Source organism: Frieseomelitta varia, unplaced genomic scaffold (assembly GCF_011392965.1).
Source record: "Frieseomelitta varia isolate USP_RPSP 00005682 unplaced genomic scaffold, Fvar_1.2 scaffold_909, whole genome shotgun sequence".
Classification (NCBI taxonomy): Eukaryota; Metazoa; Arthropoda; class Insecta; order Hymenoptera; family Apidae; genus Frieseomelitta; species Frieseomelitta varia.
This window is the reverse complement of record NW_025110711.1, coordinates 73,785-92,652: the sequence shown is the minus strand read 5'-3', so window position 1 is coordinate 92,652 and position 18,868 is coordinate 73,785. Positions and strand designations below refer to the sequence as shown.

Here is an 18,868-nt window from a genome sequence, read left to right as displayed (position 1 = left end):
TTTGAGTCACTAAATTCAGGTCACTTAGGCACTTTGGAAATTTGAAATTTAGCGGACCAGAGTCAATATTTCTGAGCTGATTTCAGCTAGAGGGTTAGGAGAACTTCGGTACATCAGTAAAATGTACATCTCTATGCATTTGTAGAAAAGAAACTCGAAAGTAGAGAAGTGCATGCGATATGAACAAAATATGTGAAATATAATATCATTATATTAATATCAAAATACAATGCAAATATATAATATTTGAGACTAAATTACCTATTATACTTCTAGCTATATACTTCTAACTATATCCTCCGAAATATGAATTTACATTCTAGCCACCAAATGTGATCTACGTCAAAAAAAAAAAAAAAAAAAAAAAAAAAAGAATGCGCGAGAATAAATTCTTAACTTTGAGAAGATGTTTGTTCTTTAATGAACCTAATTCATTAGCAGAGCAAGGAATTTTAATTTTAGAAACTACGAAAGAAGAATTACGGGGACTGCGAAGCAGCTGACGCAGAGCTGCCGTCGTCAAGGAAAAATTGTCAATTACGTGCGAGAATCGACAGTGGATGCTAGAAACAGAAGTCAAGGCGCTCCGACATCGCGTTTCCGCGAGTAAAACGATTCATGAATCGAAACGAGCGGCCGGCTAGTTTAATTGACCGATTATTTCGCGCTGTTGACGTGTTCCACGCCCTAGCTCGACAGGAAACAAAAGTAATTCCCGTCCAGACGGTGATTTACTCCCGATCGCCTGCGTAGCTCTCCAACGTTCGAGTACGATTTTTTTCATCGAGCAAATCGTTTCGTGGAAATCGTCAAACGCCACCAATCTTGACGCAATTCATCCTGTTTTCTTTTGGACACATCGGTTAAGTATTCGCAAAGTTTCCATCTCTGTTTAAACTAGAACTCTCGTTTCTCATCGGTGCCAAGGCGAGAACGAACGACGATCGTTCTAATAGTCTAGATCAGGCGTGTCCAATCCCAAAATCATTATAACCAAAATTGGATCGAATTTTAACCGTAAATATTCGTGATTTCTCTTTAGGAGGATATTCACATTTGCAAACAGATTTTTTTTCTCACATGAAGCATACAACAAATAAAACAGGGAGAAAAATTTTAGACGAGCATCTTGAAAATATTCTTGATACTGGTGCCTAAGAAACAAGCTCAGTGTTCTCGTTAAAAAAATTTTCATATTTTTTTTTAATTAATACAAATATATTTTTCATACAATGTAAGGTCAGAAGATGTAACAAGTCATCCATGGTTTAGACGTTTAGCTGATGTTAAACAATCACGAATGATTGATCGATTCGTTCGAGTGATTCGTTGGTGCTACGAAATCGAGAAAATTGGGAAACATTGTCGTTGGAAAACTGCAGCATGTTGTTCATTCGTTTTCCAGATCACACGTATGAAAATCGATTTGAAAGATTTGTTATATAATATCAATCGTTGCAGGTATTTTTGATATAGGTAATTGTAACTATATTCTCGACTCCTTGATAAACGACAACGAATTTAATAACTGAGAGGACTGTTGCAATTGGACAGTTTTGAACCAAGTATTTGCTTGCTCTAATGTATTCGTCGAAGTTAGAACACATTTTCATTGTAACCATAGTTTCAGATCCTGGTTGCATCCAGCGACTGGGTTTCTTTCAACAACTCCCATGCCCAAAATCGTCTTTAACGTTACAACTATCATAGTGCTCGAGACGACCAATTCATAATCTTTGTTATTAGAAATTTCGTAGATACGGAACGGTGCATTTCTAGAAACGATTTTTTTCGTGAAACGTATAAATAAAAGTTTGTTAGCAAGCTGTCATGTCACCACGAAGCACGTTTAACATCTCTGATCGGAGATTTCATGCTTCAATTATTGGTAGTTGTAGCGTTAATCCCTGTAAAGCCAAACTGCTATGAAATCGGCGAGAGAGAAATCGGCAAGACCGCGGTCTCCTCCCGCGTTGGAAAGAGGCTTTCCCAGCCTAACAACTTCCGAGTTCCACGGTTCAATTACGCGGCACCAAGAAGCGGGAGAGAGAAACGGGAGAAGCGGGCCAGTGGCGAGCGCTTTAGCACGTAATTCCGATAATAACCGGGTACTCGCGTGACCGGCAACACTAATATCGAGCGTTATGGAGTACGCTGCGTGCTGCGAGTGTGCCGCCGGCGTACTCCTTCCTAATCATCAACACTGTAACCGGCGACTGTCGGCGCGGCTCGAAATCCATGGCCGGGCCCGATAGGCGAAAAAGAAACGAGAGAGTAACGATTTACGGAGGCGAGTTAGTTACGCCGTACCCCGTAAATCCGTTTGATAAGTAGCGTGTACCCTGGCTAATATTCCACCGGTGCGAGAACCTCGCGCGATGTTGCTTCGATGCCGGGGGAAATAATGGGACTGTGCGCGCGCGCACGCGCACGCCGACCGCGAATCGATGCCCCTTTCTATACGGTTCGCTACTGAAATTTCTTCAAGCGGTTTCCCCATTTTCTTCCGTTTATTCACTTTGTTGTTTCGGGAGAATCGTTACGTGTTGCTTTCGTAACGTAAGTTCGTTTGAAGGAATGAACAAAGCAGCCTCATGCGATACGATACACGTAAACGCGCGCGAGTTCTCCGTACAACGATAATCGGCGATACCAATCCGGATTACGCGTATACGCGTCTCGCTTTTTTCCTTTTTTTTTACAACAGACGATTAATCGCGCTCTTTTATTGCGAATAATCTGTACGAAGGGATCAATTACGAGCGACTCGGGCCGCGAGATATGGGACGATGGCGGTTTCGTCGTTTATTTTGTAATAAGCGGCTTCCGTCTCTCTGCCGTTCGGGGCCTGATTGCTCGTTCTCGTTTCGAATCGATTCTTTTCCGAACTACCCCCGAAATAAATAACACACCCCGGGTGAGTGGATGGCATGGTGGTAAGGCAAGTGAGATCGAGGGACGAAAGAATGGTCGTACTTACCATTCGGACTAGTTGGCCCTCCGTGAGGTGTGTAAAGATGCCCGTGAGGATTGTGGGGATGCGGGGGTGGGGGCAGCCACGCGAAGCCCGCAAGAGAATGTGGGAATCCCGCGGGATTCCAGCCGGGTGCACCGGGTGCACCGGCGAGGTAAGGCGGCCCCTGTGACGGCCTCTGAACACCCGGATGAATCGGCTGAGGCACTACCGGACTCGACTTCTCCTCCTTCTCCTGATTGTTGTCCAGCTCCCTCTCCAGCTCGCAGTCCGAGTCCATCACGTTCAAATCCTCCGACTGGCCCACGCTTCTGATCTCTTGATCCTCCAGGTCCAGGTGATCGCCGGTTCTGTCGCCTTCCAGCGAACGATTCGCCTCCGAGTCGCTTCTATCGTCCATCATCTCTCGTCTACTGATCGGCGACACCGATCGCGGATCGCTCGCGATCCTCTCGACCCTCTCGTCCTCTTCCTGGCCGCGTTCCCTCTGGATCATCGACTCGGCGATTCTGTTGGCCGTTGGCGAACCGCTCGACAATCGCCGATCGTCCCGATCCCTCTGCACATCCTGGTCTATTCTAATCGGCGACGACGACTTGTCGTGGCTGCTCGTCCTCGAGAAATCCTTCACGGTGAGGATCTCCTGCCGGCCAGCCGACGGATGATCCTGATCCACTCTGCTCGACGGGTGATGATGATGGTGATGATGATTCGCGAACGCCAGACCGTGCGGGCTCAGCCTGGCCAGCAGCTCGCGGCTTTGAAGTCTCTGCTGTTCGAGAAGCAGCTCGCGATATCTCGTCTCCATGTCCAGGTTCTTCTCGGTGTCCGTTCGGTCGTCGTTATCTCGACGAGCGGCGAACGCGCCGCCGGTGACGCCAGTCTTCTTCATATCGCTCAGCAGCGAGTCGACGCTGAAGCTGATCTTGCCGCTACGCGGCTTCAGGTTCGACGACGCGGACGTCGAAGTTGCCATGTCGACGTCCTCGCAGAGGCGATCGTTTCCGGTACCCTGGCCCGTCACCACGCCCTCGCTGCTACTCATGCCGATCCACTTTCTTCCTTTCTCCTCTCGTTTTTCCCCTCCACCGAATTCTCGAGTCTTCGAGAACGAGGATCGTGGAGCTGTCTCGTGGTTCGGTGGTTCCTCTCGAGATTCTCACGACGCTGCTTAATTTTCACGAATAATTCGAAACGGTTGCGGTTTCGTAAACGTCTCTGCAAGATCTCGGCGTCAGTCACTTGTATCGCGTATTCCAACGTTTGACTCGGTTATCTCGTCATCAACGAGCAAGATTGATCACTTAATCCTTGATTAAACCTTGGTTTCTTCCACTGTCACGTTTAGTATCGATCCATCGACGCTGTCATCGTTCTCTGCTTCTCTCGGTTTTCAATCGTCAGTGCGTTGCGTCCAACGTCATCGTCGTCGGATCGTCGTTTATCGCAACTCGCAAGCCTTCGATACTCGGCAGGATCATCGGGAACGTTCACGGGCTGGCATTCGATGAACGACTCCCAAGCCCGTTATTCTCGGAATCCGCCGCATCGCCGTGGACCGACCGAGCCGGCACCAGCGGATCGTCCCGTTAAAGTATCACACGCAGCACGTACCCTTACGAGACCGGCATGACGATTCGACCTTCTCCTCGGCCTAAGCGCCCAACATTATCGCTCGCAAACTCTCACGGTTTCTTCTCTCTCTGGTCTGTCTTTCGGTATCGATCTACAATCTACAATCTAGTCTGTGATTCTCCAAAGCCTCGGTGACGTTCAGTCGGTACGGCGAAGAACCAAAACACTTGTCAACTTCATCACTCCCCCGCTGTCAGAATACTCGCGCGAGGTATCAGTCACGAACGAACGTTCAGCCGCCAGCTTGTCTGCCCGTTTCGGACGCCGAAAGCTAGGATCCGTGGTCGCACTGTCACAACCCGGCGGCGGTGTGTCACAAGCGGTGGTGTCGGTTACGCGCGACGGGCGGGGGCGGGGGGGAGGGGGAGGATGGTCGCACAGACGTAATCTGCGTAATCTGTCGCGTGGTGGCCAGCGCTGGCGCGGAAACGACACTGATTACCAGCTCGGCTGCGGCTGCGGCCTCTGCGAGGCGTTCTCTCTCTCTTCCCGGTTGGCGGCCGGCGTCGCGGTGCTTGCCGCCGTGGCGCGCCGCCCCCGCGAAACCCGTGGAACCGGTACCGTGTCCTGTCCTCGGCCAATGCGAACCACTCCAGTCACACCACCGTCCTCACCCGGACCCCGACTCGGTAGGCGTGTTTCGACCGCGCGACTCCACCAATCCCGGGGACGCAGCCTCGGCGTCCGCACTTCGGGCACTTCTCTTCGCTCTTCGGCAACGGGGAAATCGGGTTTCTCTCCCCTCGCGGGTTTCCATCGGCTGGCAGATGGCGTTGCTTGGATCGAGAACGCGGTGGCGCCTTGGCTCGTCGAACGGCGTCGACGCGACCTCTGCGTGGGGATGAAAACGAGCGTGCACTGCGCGAAGGGTGGGAGAAGGAAGGGAGAGGAAGGGATCGGCTCGAAGGGGCTGAAGCGGAACGACGACGCGGGGTCCGGGATGATGAGGCGACTGCTCGGGGAACGTGACGACTCCTAATTGTCTAATTCCCGGGCGCGATGCGCGAATTGATTGGCAATCCCCGCGCTCTGTGCGACTGTGTCGGTTACTCTGTGCGTGGGCACGCGCGCGCGCGCGCGCGCGCTCACGTTTGTTTCACCGATTCCTTCTCGCTTCCCCCCCCCCCCATTCGCGAGATAATGACGCGGTTTCGATACTCCTCCGCGAGTAGAGTATCTCTTTTCTTCTTTTTCGTTTCTCTTCCGAGGAATTTCCTTCCGCGATCGGACGTAGACCACGTATGTACGAGGCTGAAGGGTAGGAGTGTACGTACGAAGGGGTGGATATAGGCGACGATATCGGACGATGTCGGTGATTGATGGAAATTGGAAGTTTGATTGGCAGGTTTTCGGCGTGCTTGTTGTGGATTTCGAGCTGGCAGCCCGGCCGCTGGAGACAGGAAATGACGAGGCGGACAGCGCCGGCGACGGTCCAGCGCGGGGGGAAGATAAGGCTCGAGTTTTCAGTTTTATTTATTTTTTTTTTTTTCTCGTTTTCCTCTTCCCTTTGGATCGGAGCTTTGTTACCGCGCGGCGCGCAAAAACTGACTTCATTACTTCGTTATCAAGGGAGAGCTCCGAAAATCCGCAGCGAAAGCTCACATCAAAGGCGAGCCTAATGACGCGGACGGGAATATACGAAATTAATTGCGCCCCCGTAACGAGTGAATCCCCATCAAAGAGGCATTAGACCGGCGAATCCCCTCCGGGTACGTGCTCCGCGGCACTGGCCTTTTCGCCGTGAATCTTCGCGATGTTGTCGCGACGAACACACCGTCGAGCGAACAATATTTTAGGATTAAAGTAATCCGATCGGCAGGTTGCCGGCGATAGCACGGGAGTGACAGCCCGAAAGCCGCAACGTCCCGTGGGAGAACCATCGCGCGCAACGAAGGAAGAGGAGAGTAGAAATTTCCCGTCATAGCCGAGTCAAGCCGATTAACCAAAATCTTGTTACGACCACACGACAGGAAGCCCGTGGGGTGTCCTTCGGCTGCGAGCCAACGAAAATGCAACATCTTCGTGGAACGATCTTCCCTCGGCTTTCTCCGTCCTCTCTCTCTCTCTCTTTCTCTTTCTCTTTCTCTCTCTAAAGCTGGCATTTTCACGTGTGGTAAGCGAATCCGTGTAATTTTTAACCGTGCTCGGGTGTTTCTGTTACACCCTCGGCGAGAAATTAAACTCGCAACTTTCGAAAATCAAAAGTTTTATCACCGTATGGGTATTTCGTGCTCCGATTTCATGATCAGTCGAACCAGGAATTACAATTCCAGATAGTTGCGTTCGAAGATCCCAACGAGGCTAAACGACGAGGAAACGTGGTTTTCCCAGCGAGACAGTGAACGAGGATCTTTCTTTCCAATTATACCAAAGTCATCGTCGCCGTAGTTATTACACCTCGCCACTTTCGGCTGCGAATCAACGACCAGACGCGAGAGGATCGAGCCGAGTCGCCCCTCTCGGTCTCCTATCGAAAACCAACGGAACGACGATCCCTCTGTCGTTTCATCCTTCTTTCCCCCTAATCGCCCTCCATCCCTCTGTTTCTCGATTCCCTTCCGCGAAGGAGGAGCTCGGCCTGCTCGTCTCGGGTTCATTCCCAAAGCCGTTTGCACATTAGCGGGCGAATAAACGACACCGAAATATAGCGCGGATGCGCGATCGCCATAATAGGAGCGCCGAGTAGTCTATTAAGCGTCCTCAAAACCAGTTAGTGAGTCGGCAATCCAGTTTAGGTACAAAATGGCTGTCGTTTAGCGAGGATTAATGGTCTCGGGAGTGCCCCGGGGCAGCATAATGGGGCAGATGCGTCCTGGATGAGGGGGAAACCCACTCTTCTCTCCATCGTTCCTCGCTTCGTCTCTCTCTCTCTCTCTCTCTCTCTCTCTCTCTTCATCTCTCTTTGTCGCTTCGGTGTCGCGACACAACCACCCCGTTCTGACCTAGCCTCCCTTGCTCCATCCCTCTGTTAACCTCATTATATACACCTATCTGGCTACGGGGTCCATTATGCCCTTTTTGCGCTTTCCTTGCGTGTACACCGGAATAAATACACGCGTTTCCCTTTGAGTCTCTGTGTGTGTGTGTGTGTGTGCGTGTGTGTGAGTGTGCACAGTGGTGGTAGAACAGGCAGCGTCGAGAGCGTGGTAGCATCGAGGGGAGTCGGATCTCATATTTGGGCCTCGAAGCGCCGTTTAGTTTGGCGTTTCATGGTCGAACGATCCCCCCCATAGCTCGCGTCCCCCTAGCTATCGAGAGGCTCGTTTTCTCGTTTCGACGTTCTGTAAAGAGTCGTTTTGAAATCGACTTTGCGCCGCGGATGCTCCGACGTTCTTCTTCCTCTTCTTCCTCTTTCTTTCGCGAACGGATCACGCTGCTTTCGTCGACGCGCGCCGCGTTGACAGAGATTTAGAGATTCGGAAAGGCACCGATTCGACTGGTTCGATGACACCAGTTTCGAAGCTTCCTTAAGGATTTATCTCTTTAGAAAGAACTCTTTTGAAAATTCGTTTATTTAATCATTTAACAGAATTAACCGTGATATAGACGGTAATGTGATAATAGTTTTGATACTCTTTGCTGAAAATTCTGGTGCTTGAAACAGACCTTTTCCAAGATATTATTACAACTTTCGTTTCTAGTATCTACGCATCTATATTTTGATAATTTCATTTTCTGTGCTTATTGTCTCAAGAACATCTCTCTTGAAATTCGATCGTGCTTCAAATTTTTAAGCGGGAGTGTATACAAGAAAAAATTGAATTTAAGATACGTCGAATGATTAAAAATTAAAAATAGGATGCAATTTAGATTTTAACAAAAATCGAAAATCTTTAAAAAGATCGAATTATATCTTGATATCTATTCGTTAACGAATAGTAGACAATCTGGAAATAGTAGTAAGTATTTCGAGAGATTATTATTATTGTTTGCAATTGTAAAAATGTTACAAATGGCTATTCTTTAAAATTTTGTACATCAAAAGATTGAACCCAAGATACATCAAATAATTAGAAATTAAAAATAGAACCCAATTTTAAAATTTAGACTCTTTCGAATTATATCTTGATATCTGCTACAATATAATGGACCAATTCTAGAAACAGGAACATTTTGCTTCGCTTCGATAGATTTCAAAAGATCGTTTGTTGTTTGCAGTTGCAAAAATGTTGCAAGACAGTTGCAGATTATTTTTCAGCGAAATTTTGCAAAATTGTTTTGCTGCTGGTGGCAGTGCGTCCCGCAGCGTCGGTCCTTTAATCCGGCCGTCTCTCGGGACACAGCTCGAAATTCGCACCACGCCTACAGTTTAACGAAATAATGCAAGCAGTTTAAAAGGTATAATAGAGAATTTTAAATACCTGACCCTTTGTCGAGCTGGGCACCAGCAACAACTGGTCGGCACCGAATTTCCCTGTAACCAACCTACTCCGCCTCGTTCTCTTCTTTGGCGTTTTTCTAATTCGTGTGTACGCACGCTGGGATTGACATTTTTCCGCGAAACGAACGTCTGTTTCTTTCTCTGTCAGCCAGCCTGTCGCTGAAACATAAATGTTTAAATTCAAACAGGTATATCCTGGAGAGTACAACATTCCAATTTAAAACTTTCGAAGCAACTCGTAATTTGTATTTTTGTGGAGACAATTGTGTAACAAGTTTTGCCCACTGGACATTGCATTAAAATGTGCACCACACAAGCAATACAAGTTGTATTTCAATTAAGTCCAAATTATATTAAATTTCGTATCATTATATAACTATAACGTTTCATTGAAGAACAAGGATATTTCGTGTACAATTCGTTTTGAGTAACACAATCAACTGATACAATGAATCCCTTTTTCCTCTGTAAATAAAAAAATTCCAGTAAACTCTCTTTTGCAGGTAAGGACTAGATATCTAGCGATTATGATGCGAGGTATTTGCGCAGAAGCGACATGGTTGCGGCGAGATGTCCACCTGTAGCGACAGGATTATAATGGATCGATCACGAAAACAGAGACTCAAAAGATTCTCCTCCGAATGTTTTCAGATTAGACAACAATGCGTGTAACAATGCGAGGATTTACGACCGATGGAGTTATCCGACGCGGCCAACACAAAATAAAAAAAAAAAAAAAAAAAACCCCCCCNGTTGTATATAATGTATCTTATATCTTTGTGCAAATATGAAGGCCAGAAATAACCGTGGCATACTTCCGTTTAATTTTAACAATATTTCCGAATAAATTTCTTTCCACGCTTCTTCTAATTTCTGCCATAAGCTTTTCTTTTGATTTTGGACACATTTCTGAAGGCTTCTGTCCATTTCATCCCAAAATACATCGATTCGATTTCGATTTTTTTTATATACATATCTTTGATATACTTTTAAATATTTATTCAGACCATATACACGTTAAATATCAGTTTTATTTTCAAGTATTATTATAAAATAGAGTAAATAGAGTACATATAACAAGAGTGTATAATAAAATTAATCCGGAAATGGACTGGATTGTACGTAACATAACAAAATTATCTGCTCGTCCCGAAAAGTAAACAAAAATCCACCGTGAAAAGTAACTTTCTGTCGCACGAAATGGCAACGCACGTGAACGTATTTGCAAGGTCTTGTATCTAATATCGAAGAAAGGAAAGAACAACGCTGCTTTCACATCAATAATGCAGATAACTGCCTCTGTATCGTACGACTTTCCCCTATCGGCCCCGAGTAACAGAGGGAAAAGAACAGTTTCGTTCGTTTAGTACGCCGGGAATCAATTACCTCGCCGGCAAATCTCGCGCCTCTTATTACACACAGCCCTCGGGAACGTGATCGAATCGCCGGGGCGTCGGTGGAAACAAACGGCGGGGGAGAGGTTAGAAAATCGGTTGCCACGCAAGACGTTTACCACCCTCCACCCTTTCATCGAATCCTCCTTCCTCACGAACGATTTTTTAATAGCTCAGTCCTCGTGTCCGAGCCACGAAAAAGAGAAATACGTGACCTCTAAACCCTCACCGACGTGCACCGGGCGCTAAACCCCTCGAAACTCGTAAAACGGCCATTCGTTTGACTTACGTCGTTGCCCGTTTGTTATTACACCGCTCGTTACAGAGTCAATTCTGGCACTCGTGTACGCGCGCCATAGGCGAGGAAGAAAAGGACGATAGTCGATGGGAAGTTTCGTTGAAGTTCTCTCGAAGGGAAAAAGCAAACGCGAGACAGTTGAAAAAAATAACACTTCCCCGTATTTTACGGTTATTAGACGAGGTACACACGTTGGATGTTGTTGAAATTGCGTCTTTATAATAAATAATATATTTATGTTTATATTAAGAATAAAAGTTACAGCGGCTACTCGCGTATGCAGTGAGAACGATGAAATATATTATGTGATATGATTAAGAATAAAACGAATATGGATATACCGACATGGCACGATCGGGAAGAAAACTGAAACAATTGAAAAAAAAAAATATGTGAAATCCATGGAGTCACGCCGTCGCTCTAACACACGCATGTAATAACATAGGCACACCGTACACATTCCATATGGTTATACTCTTCACCTAACATTCTCCCTTACCCGCTGCCTTCACATATAACCAACGAAATATCGTACAATTACGGTGTCTTATTGTATAATAAAATTAAAAAGAAAAAATCATCCCCCATAGCTGTAGTATAAATTTAGTTTACCTAGACTAATCATGTAGCAATAAGTGCAGATAATTAATCTTCAACTTAAGACTGTGCGTGCTTCAGGGATGGAGCCTTTAGTCTAAAATAAAAATAATTCTTAGCCTTAATCACTGAATATTGACACTAATAAACGTTCTGTTAAAAAAAAAAATATATCGTCCTCTAACAGATGTTGGATGTTGGTCAAGTTGATGAATTTCACGAAAAGTCGACAGATCTCAGACCAAGAACTTTCCGATTTTCGTAAGGGGATCAAAGAGAGAGAGAGAGAGAGAGAGAGAGAAAGCGATGGCTTCGAGAAGATTTGATTTTCTCGGGCCAAGTTCCTTCGAGAAAAAAAAAAAGAAAAAATTTAGCGCCACGCGTTAGCGCTCGCGTGCGTTTTACGAATAAAAATCATTTGCGTTTAAAAGAAGCGAGAGCCAGGTTGGCAAACGAGGAGATTCGAGAGTGGCTGCGAGAGCGGTTGAAACGCCGCGGCTCGACAAACACGAGACGCGAAGGCATTTCTCTCCCCCGCATGCCATAATGTCCATTATGCCGCGGCACAATGGAGCAGATACGTCGTTTAATACACAACGAACGGGTATTCCTATTGTCGTCGCACGCTAGAAAGTAATTACTTCATTGTCTCAATAAATTGCTCGCCGCTCGCCACGCGTTTCGTATGCTAATAATTAATGAACGTGACAATGCGAGCAGGGATCTGGCGTCCCTTCTCTTCTCTCTAGCGCTCGTTCGCGATCGAGCCGTGGTTCGACTGATTCGTCTCGCGTCGACCTTCGATAACGCGGCGAAATCCACGTGGTATAAATCTCCACTTTTGAAACACAATCGACGATCGCTCTTCGACGAGGTACAGTGTGTTTGATAATCGTTTCTTTGAAAAGGAAATATTCTTTTTTGTAAAAAAGGACTTTGCACAGATCGAAAGTACGTCTAAAATGCTACAGTAATTGGCTCATAAGCGTCCATAATAGGGGACCGAAAAGGGGGTGTATTCTGCGAATCGGCATCGAAAGAAAGAGTCCCAATTCCAATAATTGGTGGGGATAAACGACGAGTCCAAAAAGTGTGGTCACTTACAAGGACACCTGTATCTGGGTCAAATTTCCATTGGATGACGACTTTATTTTTTAAATCTTAAGGCAAGAAATATTTAGTAAATGATGTTTAGTAGAAAAATGAGATTTTAATAGTAAATCATTTTTAAATTAACAAAATTAAACTCTGATATCAAGTAACGATGTTTGAATTATTTTGGAGTAGTCATAATCACATTATTTACATAAAAATACACAATACTGTATAATGGTATATTGAAGGAACATTATGGGATTTAAGGGATTAGCTCGTTGCAAATTCTCTAAATTTCCAGTGTACATTTGAGGAATGCAAAAAGTGTTTAGAAACTTCCAATTTTTGACAAGCTAACATCGAAGCACGCACACCTTACGAACTTAACAAAAAGAATAAAAAACATTTTTAAAAAACAGACAGAATGCCTAAGGATTCGTGGCCCCGTAGAAAACCTATCTGATCTGTGCAAAAATTTCTTACGAAAAAAGAATATTTCTCGTTCGCGTTCTTATTTAAGCATTTGCGCTGGCAACCGACTGCGGACCATAACGAGTGACCAAACCAAGTACACAAGAATTCGTCGCTTTCTTCTCCTTTTGAACTCGTCGGTGCGATATCACTCGATATAAATTTATTATTTATTTTACCTTGATTATATTCAAATATACTTAAAACCGAGGAAATATTGCAATTTTGGGACAAAAAATTCCTGACGTGCGAGTCAAGAGGTAAATTTCTACCCGTATTTCACGGTTTCTTCTCGATTGTCATCTTCAATTCACAAATGGGCGTTGCAATTCTCGATTGTAAATTTCCATTGACGTTCACCGTTCATCGTTTCTGCGCCCGTAACTAATACTTTCCGACGCTTTCGGTTCTAAGTCTCTCGTCTCGTGAAAGACGAGACACCGTTGTTTCACTGTGTCGGCGAGGAGCTTATTGTCGAGGCTGTATTAACCCTTCATCAGACTCTCGGCAAAGTTAGCTACGACGTTGATAGAAAGTCAAAGGTTTAGAACGTGGCTGACGCGACGAGAGTTTGAAGTTATTTCGCCGAAATTACTATTCCCAAAAAGGAAATAATGCAGGAACGTTATTCATCGATCGTGTCGTAGCAGTTGCGTAGTTTTCGTCTTGAATAATCTACGACGATACGAATCCGATCGTACGCCAGGAAAATAGAAAATTCGTAAAAATTCTTCAGGAAAACTCAAAAACGTAATCGCGACTAATCCCAAAGTGGCCGGTTGCCTCCGCCGCAAACAGGAAAACAAAGCCCGGGATGGAAGTTCAAAGGTTCACAGGCGCGCCATGTTCTAATGGACCGTGCGCCATCGTCGACTGATTTTTCATCCTAATTTGCGGAGACAAAGTCCCCGGAGCGGACTTGTCTCTTAGAATCTTTCGACCAGAACTAAGAACAAGCTCGAAGGTCGGGAGAATCTGGCGGAAGGGAAGCTGGCGAGGTGGTTCGAGGAGACGAGGGTGAGAGAAGGAGATGGAGAGAGAGAGAGGGTGGAAGAACGACGAGGGAGGTTCGAGAAACGACACATCGACGGGACTCGGGAGCAGATAGTTTTCTTTTGTCGTGTGGCTAGGGCCACCACACACACGACCCACTACGGTCCTCACCGGAAATAAATTACCACTCGAAATCTCCGAAAGCCTTTTAACCCCTCGCCAACCCCTTGCGTGGCCTCGAGATCAAGAAGTCGCGCGGGGAACAATTTTATTGTATTTCTAAGCCTTCGCCGGGCAACAAACGTGTTACAGACGAGCCCCACGCCCACGCCAGGCAACGTCGATGAGAAAAATCGAGAGGCGCGAGATATAAACTTGTGACGCGGTTCGAATGCGATTGTTGCGGCTCCGAGTGGCCGATCGAGGTTAAGAGACGAAGATGGACTTTTCGCTCTTTGGAAGATTGTTGCTACGTGGCAAGTGACTATCGATTGTCGAGACGAGCATTCGGGGCAACGCCGTGAGGTTAATTGTCGATCGTTCGGCAAGGATTGTCCGTAAAATGGTAAAGTCGTTGCGACGAAACGGTCTATCGAGGCGCAACTTTTCCACCAGCCAGTTTCGTGCCGAAGTTTACCGCCGAGGTGAACGTAAAACGGCGAGCGCGATAACGCCCACGTCAAAAGACAGAAGATAATAAAAGCGAACGATCGGCTTTATGCCACAGTCGTGGCAGTACCAATTTTAAAAAGATACTTTGTTCTCGTGTAAATGTTGACAGGAGCGCGCGATGATGTAATACCTGTAACGAAAGCAACAAGACTGGCACTTCTTTTTACAATAACATAGTAGAATTTCGTTAGGTATAGTTTCGTTAGGTATAGTTTCGAGGAACTCGGATAATAGAAGGACTCGCGTATTTTGTCTGAATAAAATAAAAGATAGAATAGTTGATGATGATAATAGAAGATTGATCAATCACGAGTTCGATTAAACGTGTATGATTATAATATAACAATATAGTTTTGCAATAATATCGTAGAATTTGCACATTTTATCTGAATGAAGATAGAGGATAGAATAGTTATCTGAATAAAATAAAAGGTGATAATAAAAAGTTGATCAATTACGAGTTCTATCGCAATATAATATAATATAATTTTACAATAATATGGTAGAATTTCGTCAGGTATAGTTCCGATAACCGAGAAACTTGGATAATAAAGGCTCGCATATCACTCTTACTCAGCTGGGTAAATAAGAGATAGAATAACAGCCGATGATAATCGAAATTAATCAATTACGAGTCCGATTAAACAGGTTCTACCGTGTGTATAATTATAACACAATATAGTAGAATTGGATAAACAAGAGATAGAGAGACAGTAGAACATGATAACAAAAGTTGACTGATTACGAGTTCTACCGCGTGTACAGTTTCACCGAGAAATCACTCTCTGTCTCGATCGTTTTCTCTCACAAAATTTACAGCGATCTCCAAAACTTGAGGCGCGACGAATCTTAGTTACACAGCAGTCTCGACTTTCCCTTTGGAGGTCTCTGCCCTGTTTCCCGAAGAATCATCGAGCGAAGGATATTACAAAGGACGCGATGAAAAAGAAATAAAATTCGCCAGGGCGAAGTAAACGGTCCGATCGTGTTGGCTCGATTCTTCGAGACTCGCGAGGAAAGGAGAAAAGGCGTTGAGAACGAAGGAACACCGGAGGAGAGGGGCTCAAGCAAACGAGAGGAGAAGGAAGAAAAGACAGAGAGAGAGAGAGAGAGAGAGAGAGAGAGAGAGAGAGAGAGAGATTAAAACGAGCGGTGTCGTGAGGGGAGGAAAGTCGGAGGCGCGCCTCCATTACTTCATTTCCAAGGCTGAAAGGTGCAGGACAATGGGACACCCCCGGAAGGTTGACATGACCGAAAGCCGCAGGATATCTCGATCGTTTCGAGTGTCAAGAGCTGAAACGAGACCGGGAGAACCGGTGACGCTGGACAAAAGGGGTTACGCTTCGTAAAGAAAAAAAAAAAAAAAAAAGAAAGAAAATATCGCGAGTTTGCTTTCTCCGTCTTTGGAGAGTGGTTTCTCCATGCCTCCTTGCCGCTGTCGATCTGCTGAACAAATCAGAAGTCATTTCGATAAATATCTAAGTTTAAACTTGACCTCTCGTCTCGTTGCGAATGATTTTGAAAAAAATTACGGATAATTTTTGATTTCATTATTGACGATGGAACCGTTGCTCAGAACGACGGGCGAACTTTAAAATTTTCAGTCGCTCGATCGTGCCACACACACACATACACACGCGACTCGCGTAATACCTCATAATTATTCAAGCGACACGACGCGTTACGTTACGGAGGAACAAAAGAGGGTACAAGCTAGATACGCGTAACACTGTAAATATTTATTGATTTTTAACGTTCGGCATTAAAAACACGCGATACCCGGTGAATATCGAGCGACACGCGGATTCACCGAGGGTTAACGCGACGACACGCGTTATATCACGCTTTCGAAATAGCCGCGGAACTTGCATCGCTGCGTTTGAAGAAATAACGACGCGCGGCGTGGAAGAATAACGACCCACCCGATCACGAGACGACGCTGTCCTCCCGTTCGCAATTCGTTTTGATTGAGGTATTTACGTGTAATCTTCGTCCGGCTGAGCGTACTCAACGAACGTGATCACTCGTCGACACTGTGATTTTTGCATCTACGTGTCTAAATTTAAATTAATTTAAAGTCTCCGGAGGTGGAATGTCAAAGTGGTCAGAAGGAAAAGGAAAAAAAAAAAAAAAAAAAAAAAACGAAAATAAAGTCACTCGTTTGTGAAAACAGAACGATGTTCCTCGTTCAAAAACACATCACGAACGATACTGCGAGATATTTCATACGAGAGGGTTAGAAGCGAGAACACAGGGATTTAATGTCGCGGTTAGAGTTTCACGTTCGTCGAGAAAGGGGATGATCGATTCCTTTTCAAAAGGGGATGATAAATTTCAATTTGCTGACCGAATCTTCGTCTCGGAGTCGGCGCGAATTAAATTTACCCACCGGTTCGAACACGTCGTGGAGAGCGGTCGAGGAAGAATATCGCGTGCAGAAGCCAGAGGAAGCCAGACGAAGGAAAGAGAGGAAAGGGGGAGAAGAAAAAAGGAGAAAAAGAAAAAAGAAAAAGAAAAAGAAGGAATCGTCACGCGTACTTGAGCGCCTCGAGGTATAAAAGGGGATGATTTGTAACCGGGGCATTGTTCGAGCTGCGGCCAATGACTGGGCGGCACATCCCGTATCGAGCCAATCGCGCGAGCGGTAGAACCTAACGAGAGGATCCGCTTTCAGACGCACGAGGTGCAAGTATCGTGGAGATGTTCGGTGGGGTGGTCGAGAGCAACCCCCGGTCTCTCTCTCTCTCTCTGTCTCTTCTCTCCAGTGAAACCAGATGCGCGCCGCTGGCTAACGCAGCGCGACGATCCACCATTATGTTTGTTTATTTATTATTAATAGGAAATTCATAACAATCACATATAATAGGAGCGCGCGTATAATGGGTTTTTGTCCGTGGACTGGTTGGCCGTGGCACCAGGTTCCCCCGAGTGTCGTCACGCTCGAGCTACTCCTCTCGGCACGGCACAATGCACGGCAGCTTTTCCCGGATATTCTCCACGCCTCTTTGAAAAATCCACCTCCTCGTCGTGTCTCGTCGTCGTGTACAACTCCGACTAGGAGACGACGAATTTCCTTTATTCGTGGTTTTATTCGGTCCGCGGCGAGCGCACGTCTCTCTATCCGACCGGTACCGCCAGGAAATTAATCGGCCCCGGACGTATCGCGCTTCTGTCGTTCCCCGACAGTTTCTCTCTCCGACTTTCCCTTCCACTCTGCGCGGTCCGACGCGCCGCCGACACTGCGGGGTGGACGTATAAATAACCGTCATCTATGGGAAAGGTGGCTCGTCCCCGACGAGAGTCCCTTTTCGCGCGGCAGCTTTCTCTCTCTCTCTCTCTTTTTCTCTTCGCGATTCGATAAAAACCAACGGCCGGCGGCGTCCGCTGTCCGCGTGAATCAAAATCGAGCCCCCGATAAAGACAGTCGATCACCGGTCGCACCGCGAGCCGTGTCCGGATTGAAAAGCGTTTTCGATTCGGGGATCGTGTCGAAAAAAAGGGGAGAGAGAAAGAAAGATAGAAAAGAAAAAGAAACAAAAAAAAACAGCGGCACGTCGAACGAACGGATGGGGGTGAACCGAAAAAGAGAACGTACCGGAAAAATGGGTGGTATCGAAAAATGGCGCTCGAAACGAGGACTCGACGCGCGATTTTGCGCGTTCTCCCTCGTCCCATGGCCGCTTCTGCTACTCACCGACCAGCCACCCCTCTTTTCAAACTTCTCCCCCTTCGCGTCATCCTCCCCCTCCCCCTCTCTATCTCTCTCTTCCTTTCGTCGCTCTCCTCTCCTCCCTCTCTTCCATCGCCGCGTTGATGTGAACTCAAGGGTGCAAATTCCCGCTCGTTCGAAATTCAGGACAGGAAATTAGACGGGCGTCTCCCTCCCGTAGAAATACCCGCGAAGCGTGAGAGATACGAGGGAGGTATGCCACCCCCTCCCCCCCTCTCCTCTCCTCCTCCTCCTCCTCGTCCTCGTCACCAGTGTCGTATCGTGCTAACAGCCTAACCCTCCTTTGCTTCGACGTCACCACCGATCAACCAACCACCTCCGCACCCCTACTCGCTCGTCATCTTCAATCCGCCGCGAACGCGAGCGCTATCCTTTTCAATAGGCTGGGTGGATAAGTTGGTGTAATAAGAGCGGCCCGGTTCTTCGTGCCCTTTTACCACCGCGGCAAAACCGCGGCGCGAACGTCGGCGAAGGGGGAGGTCGAGGTGGATTTTTCGACGACCGCTGCGGCGTAAGCTGATTCGCAAGACGATACGAGAACGTTTTGCGGCAACCGGGGTAAATAGAACGTGCCGAGATATGTTTCAGTTTGCTGGTTGATTTATTACGATAGGCGGTAAGCCAGAAA

At 46.4% G+C, this 18,868-nt stretch overlaps 2 protein-coding genes across 4 annotated transcripts in view; one reads left to right on the top strand and one right to left on the bottom strand.

Moving 5' to 3' along the window:
- LOC122537415 overlaps positions 1-5,204 on the bottom strand; it is a 31,970-nt gene extending 26,766 nt beyond the window's left edge. For both annotated transcript variants that reach the window (XR_006308622.1, XM_043670548.1), the window contains exon 1: positions 2,981-5,204. Coding sequence is in view for 1 of the 2 variants with exons in the window: in XM_043670548.1 (XP_043526483.1) it covers positions 2,981-4,019 (1,039 nt within the window). In the remaining variant the exon portion in view is untranslated. The remainder of the gene's footprint in view (positions 1-2,980) is intronic.
- The window catches only part of LOC122537417, a 157,839-nt gene that overhangs the window by 96,737 nt on the left and 42,234 nt on the right, over positions 1-18,868 (top strand). The gene's annotated exons all lie outside the window — the stretch shown is intronic.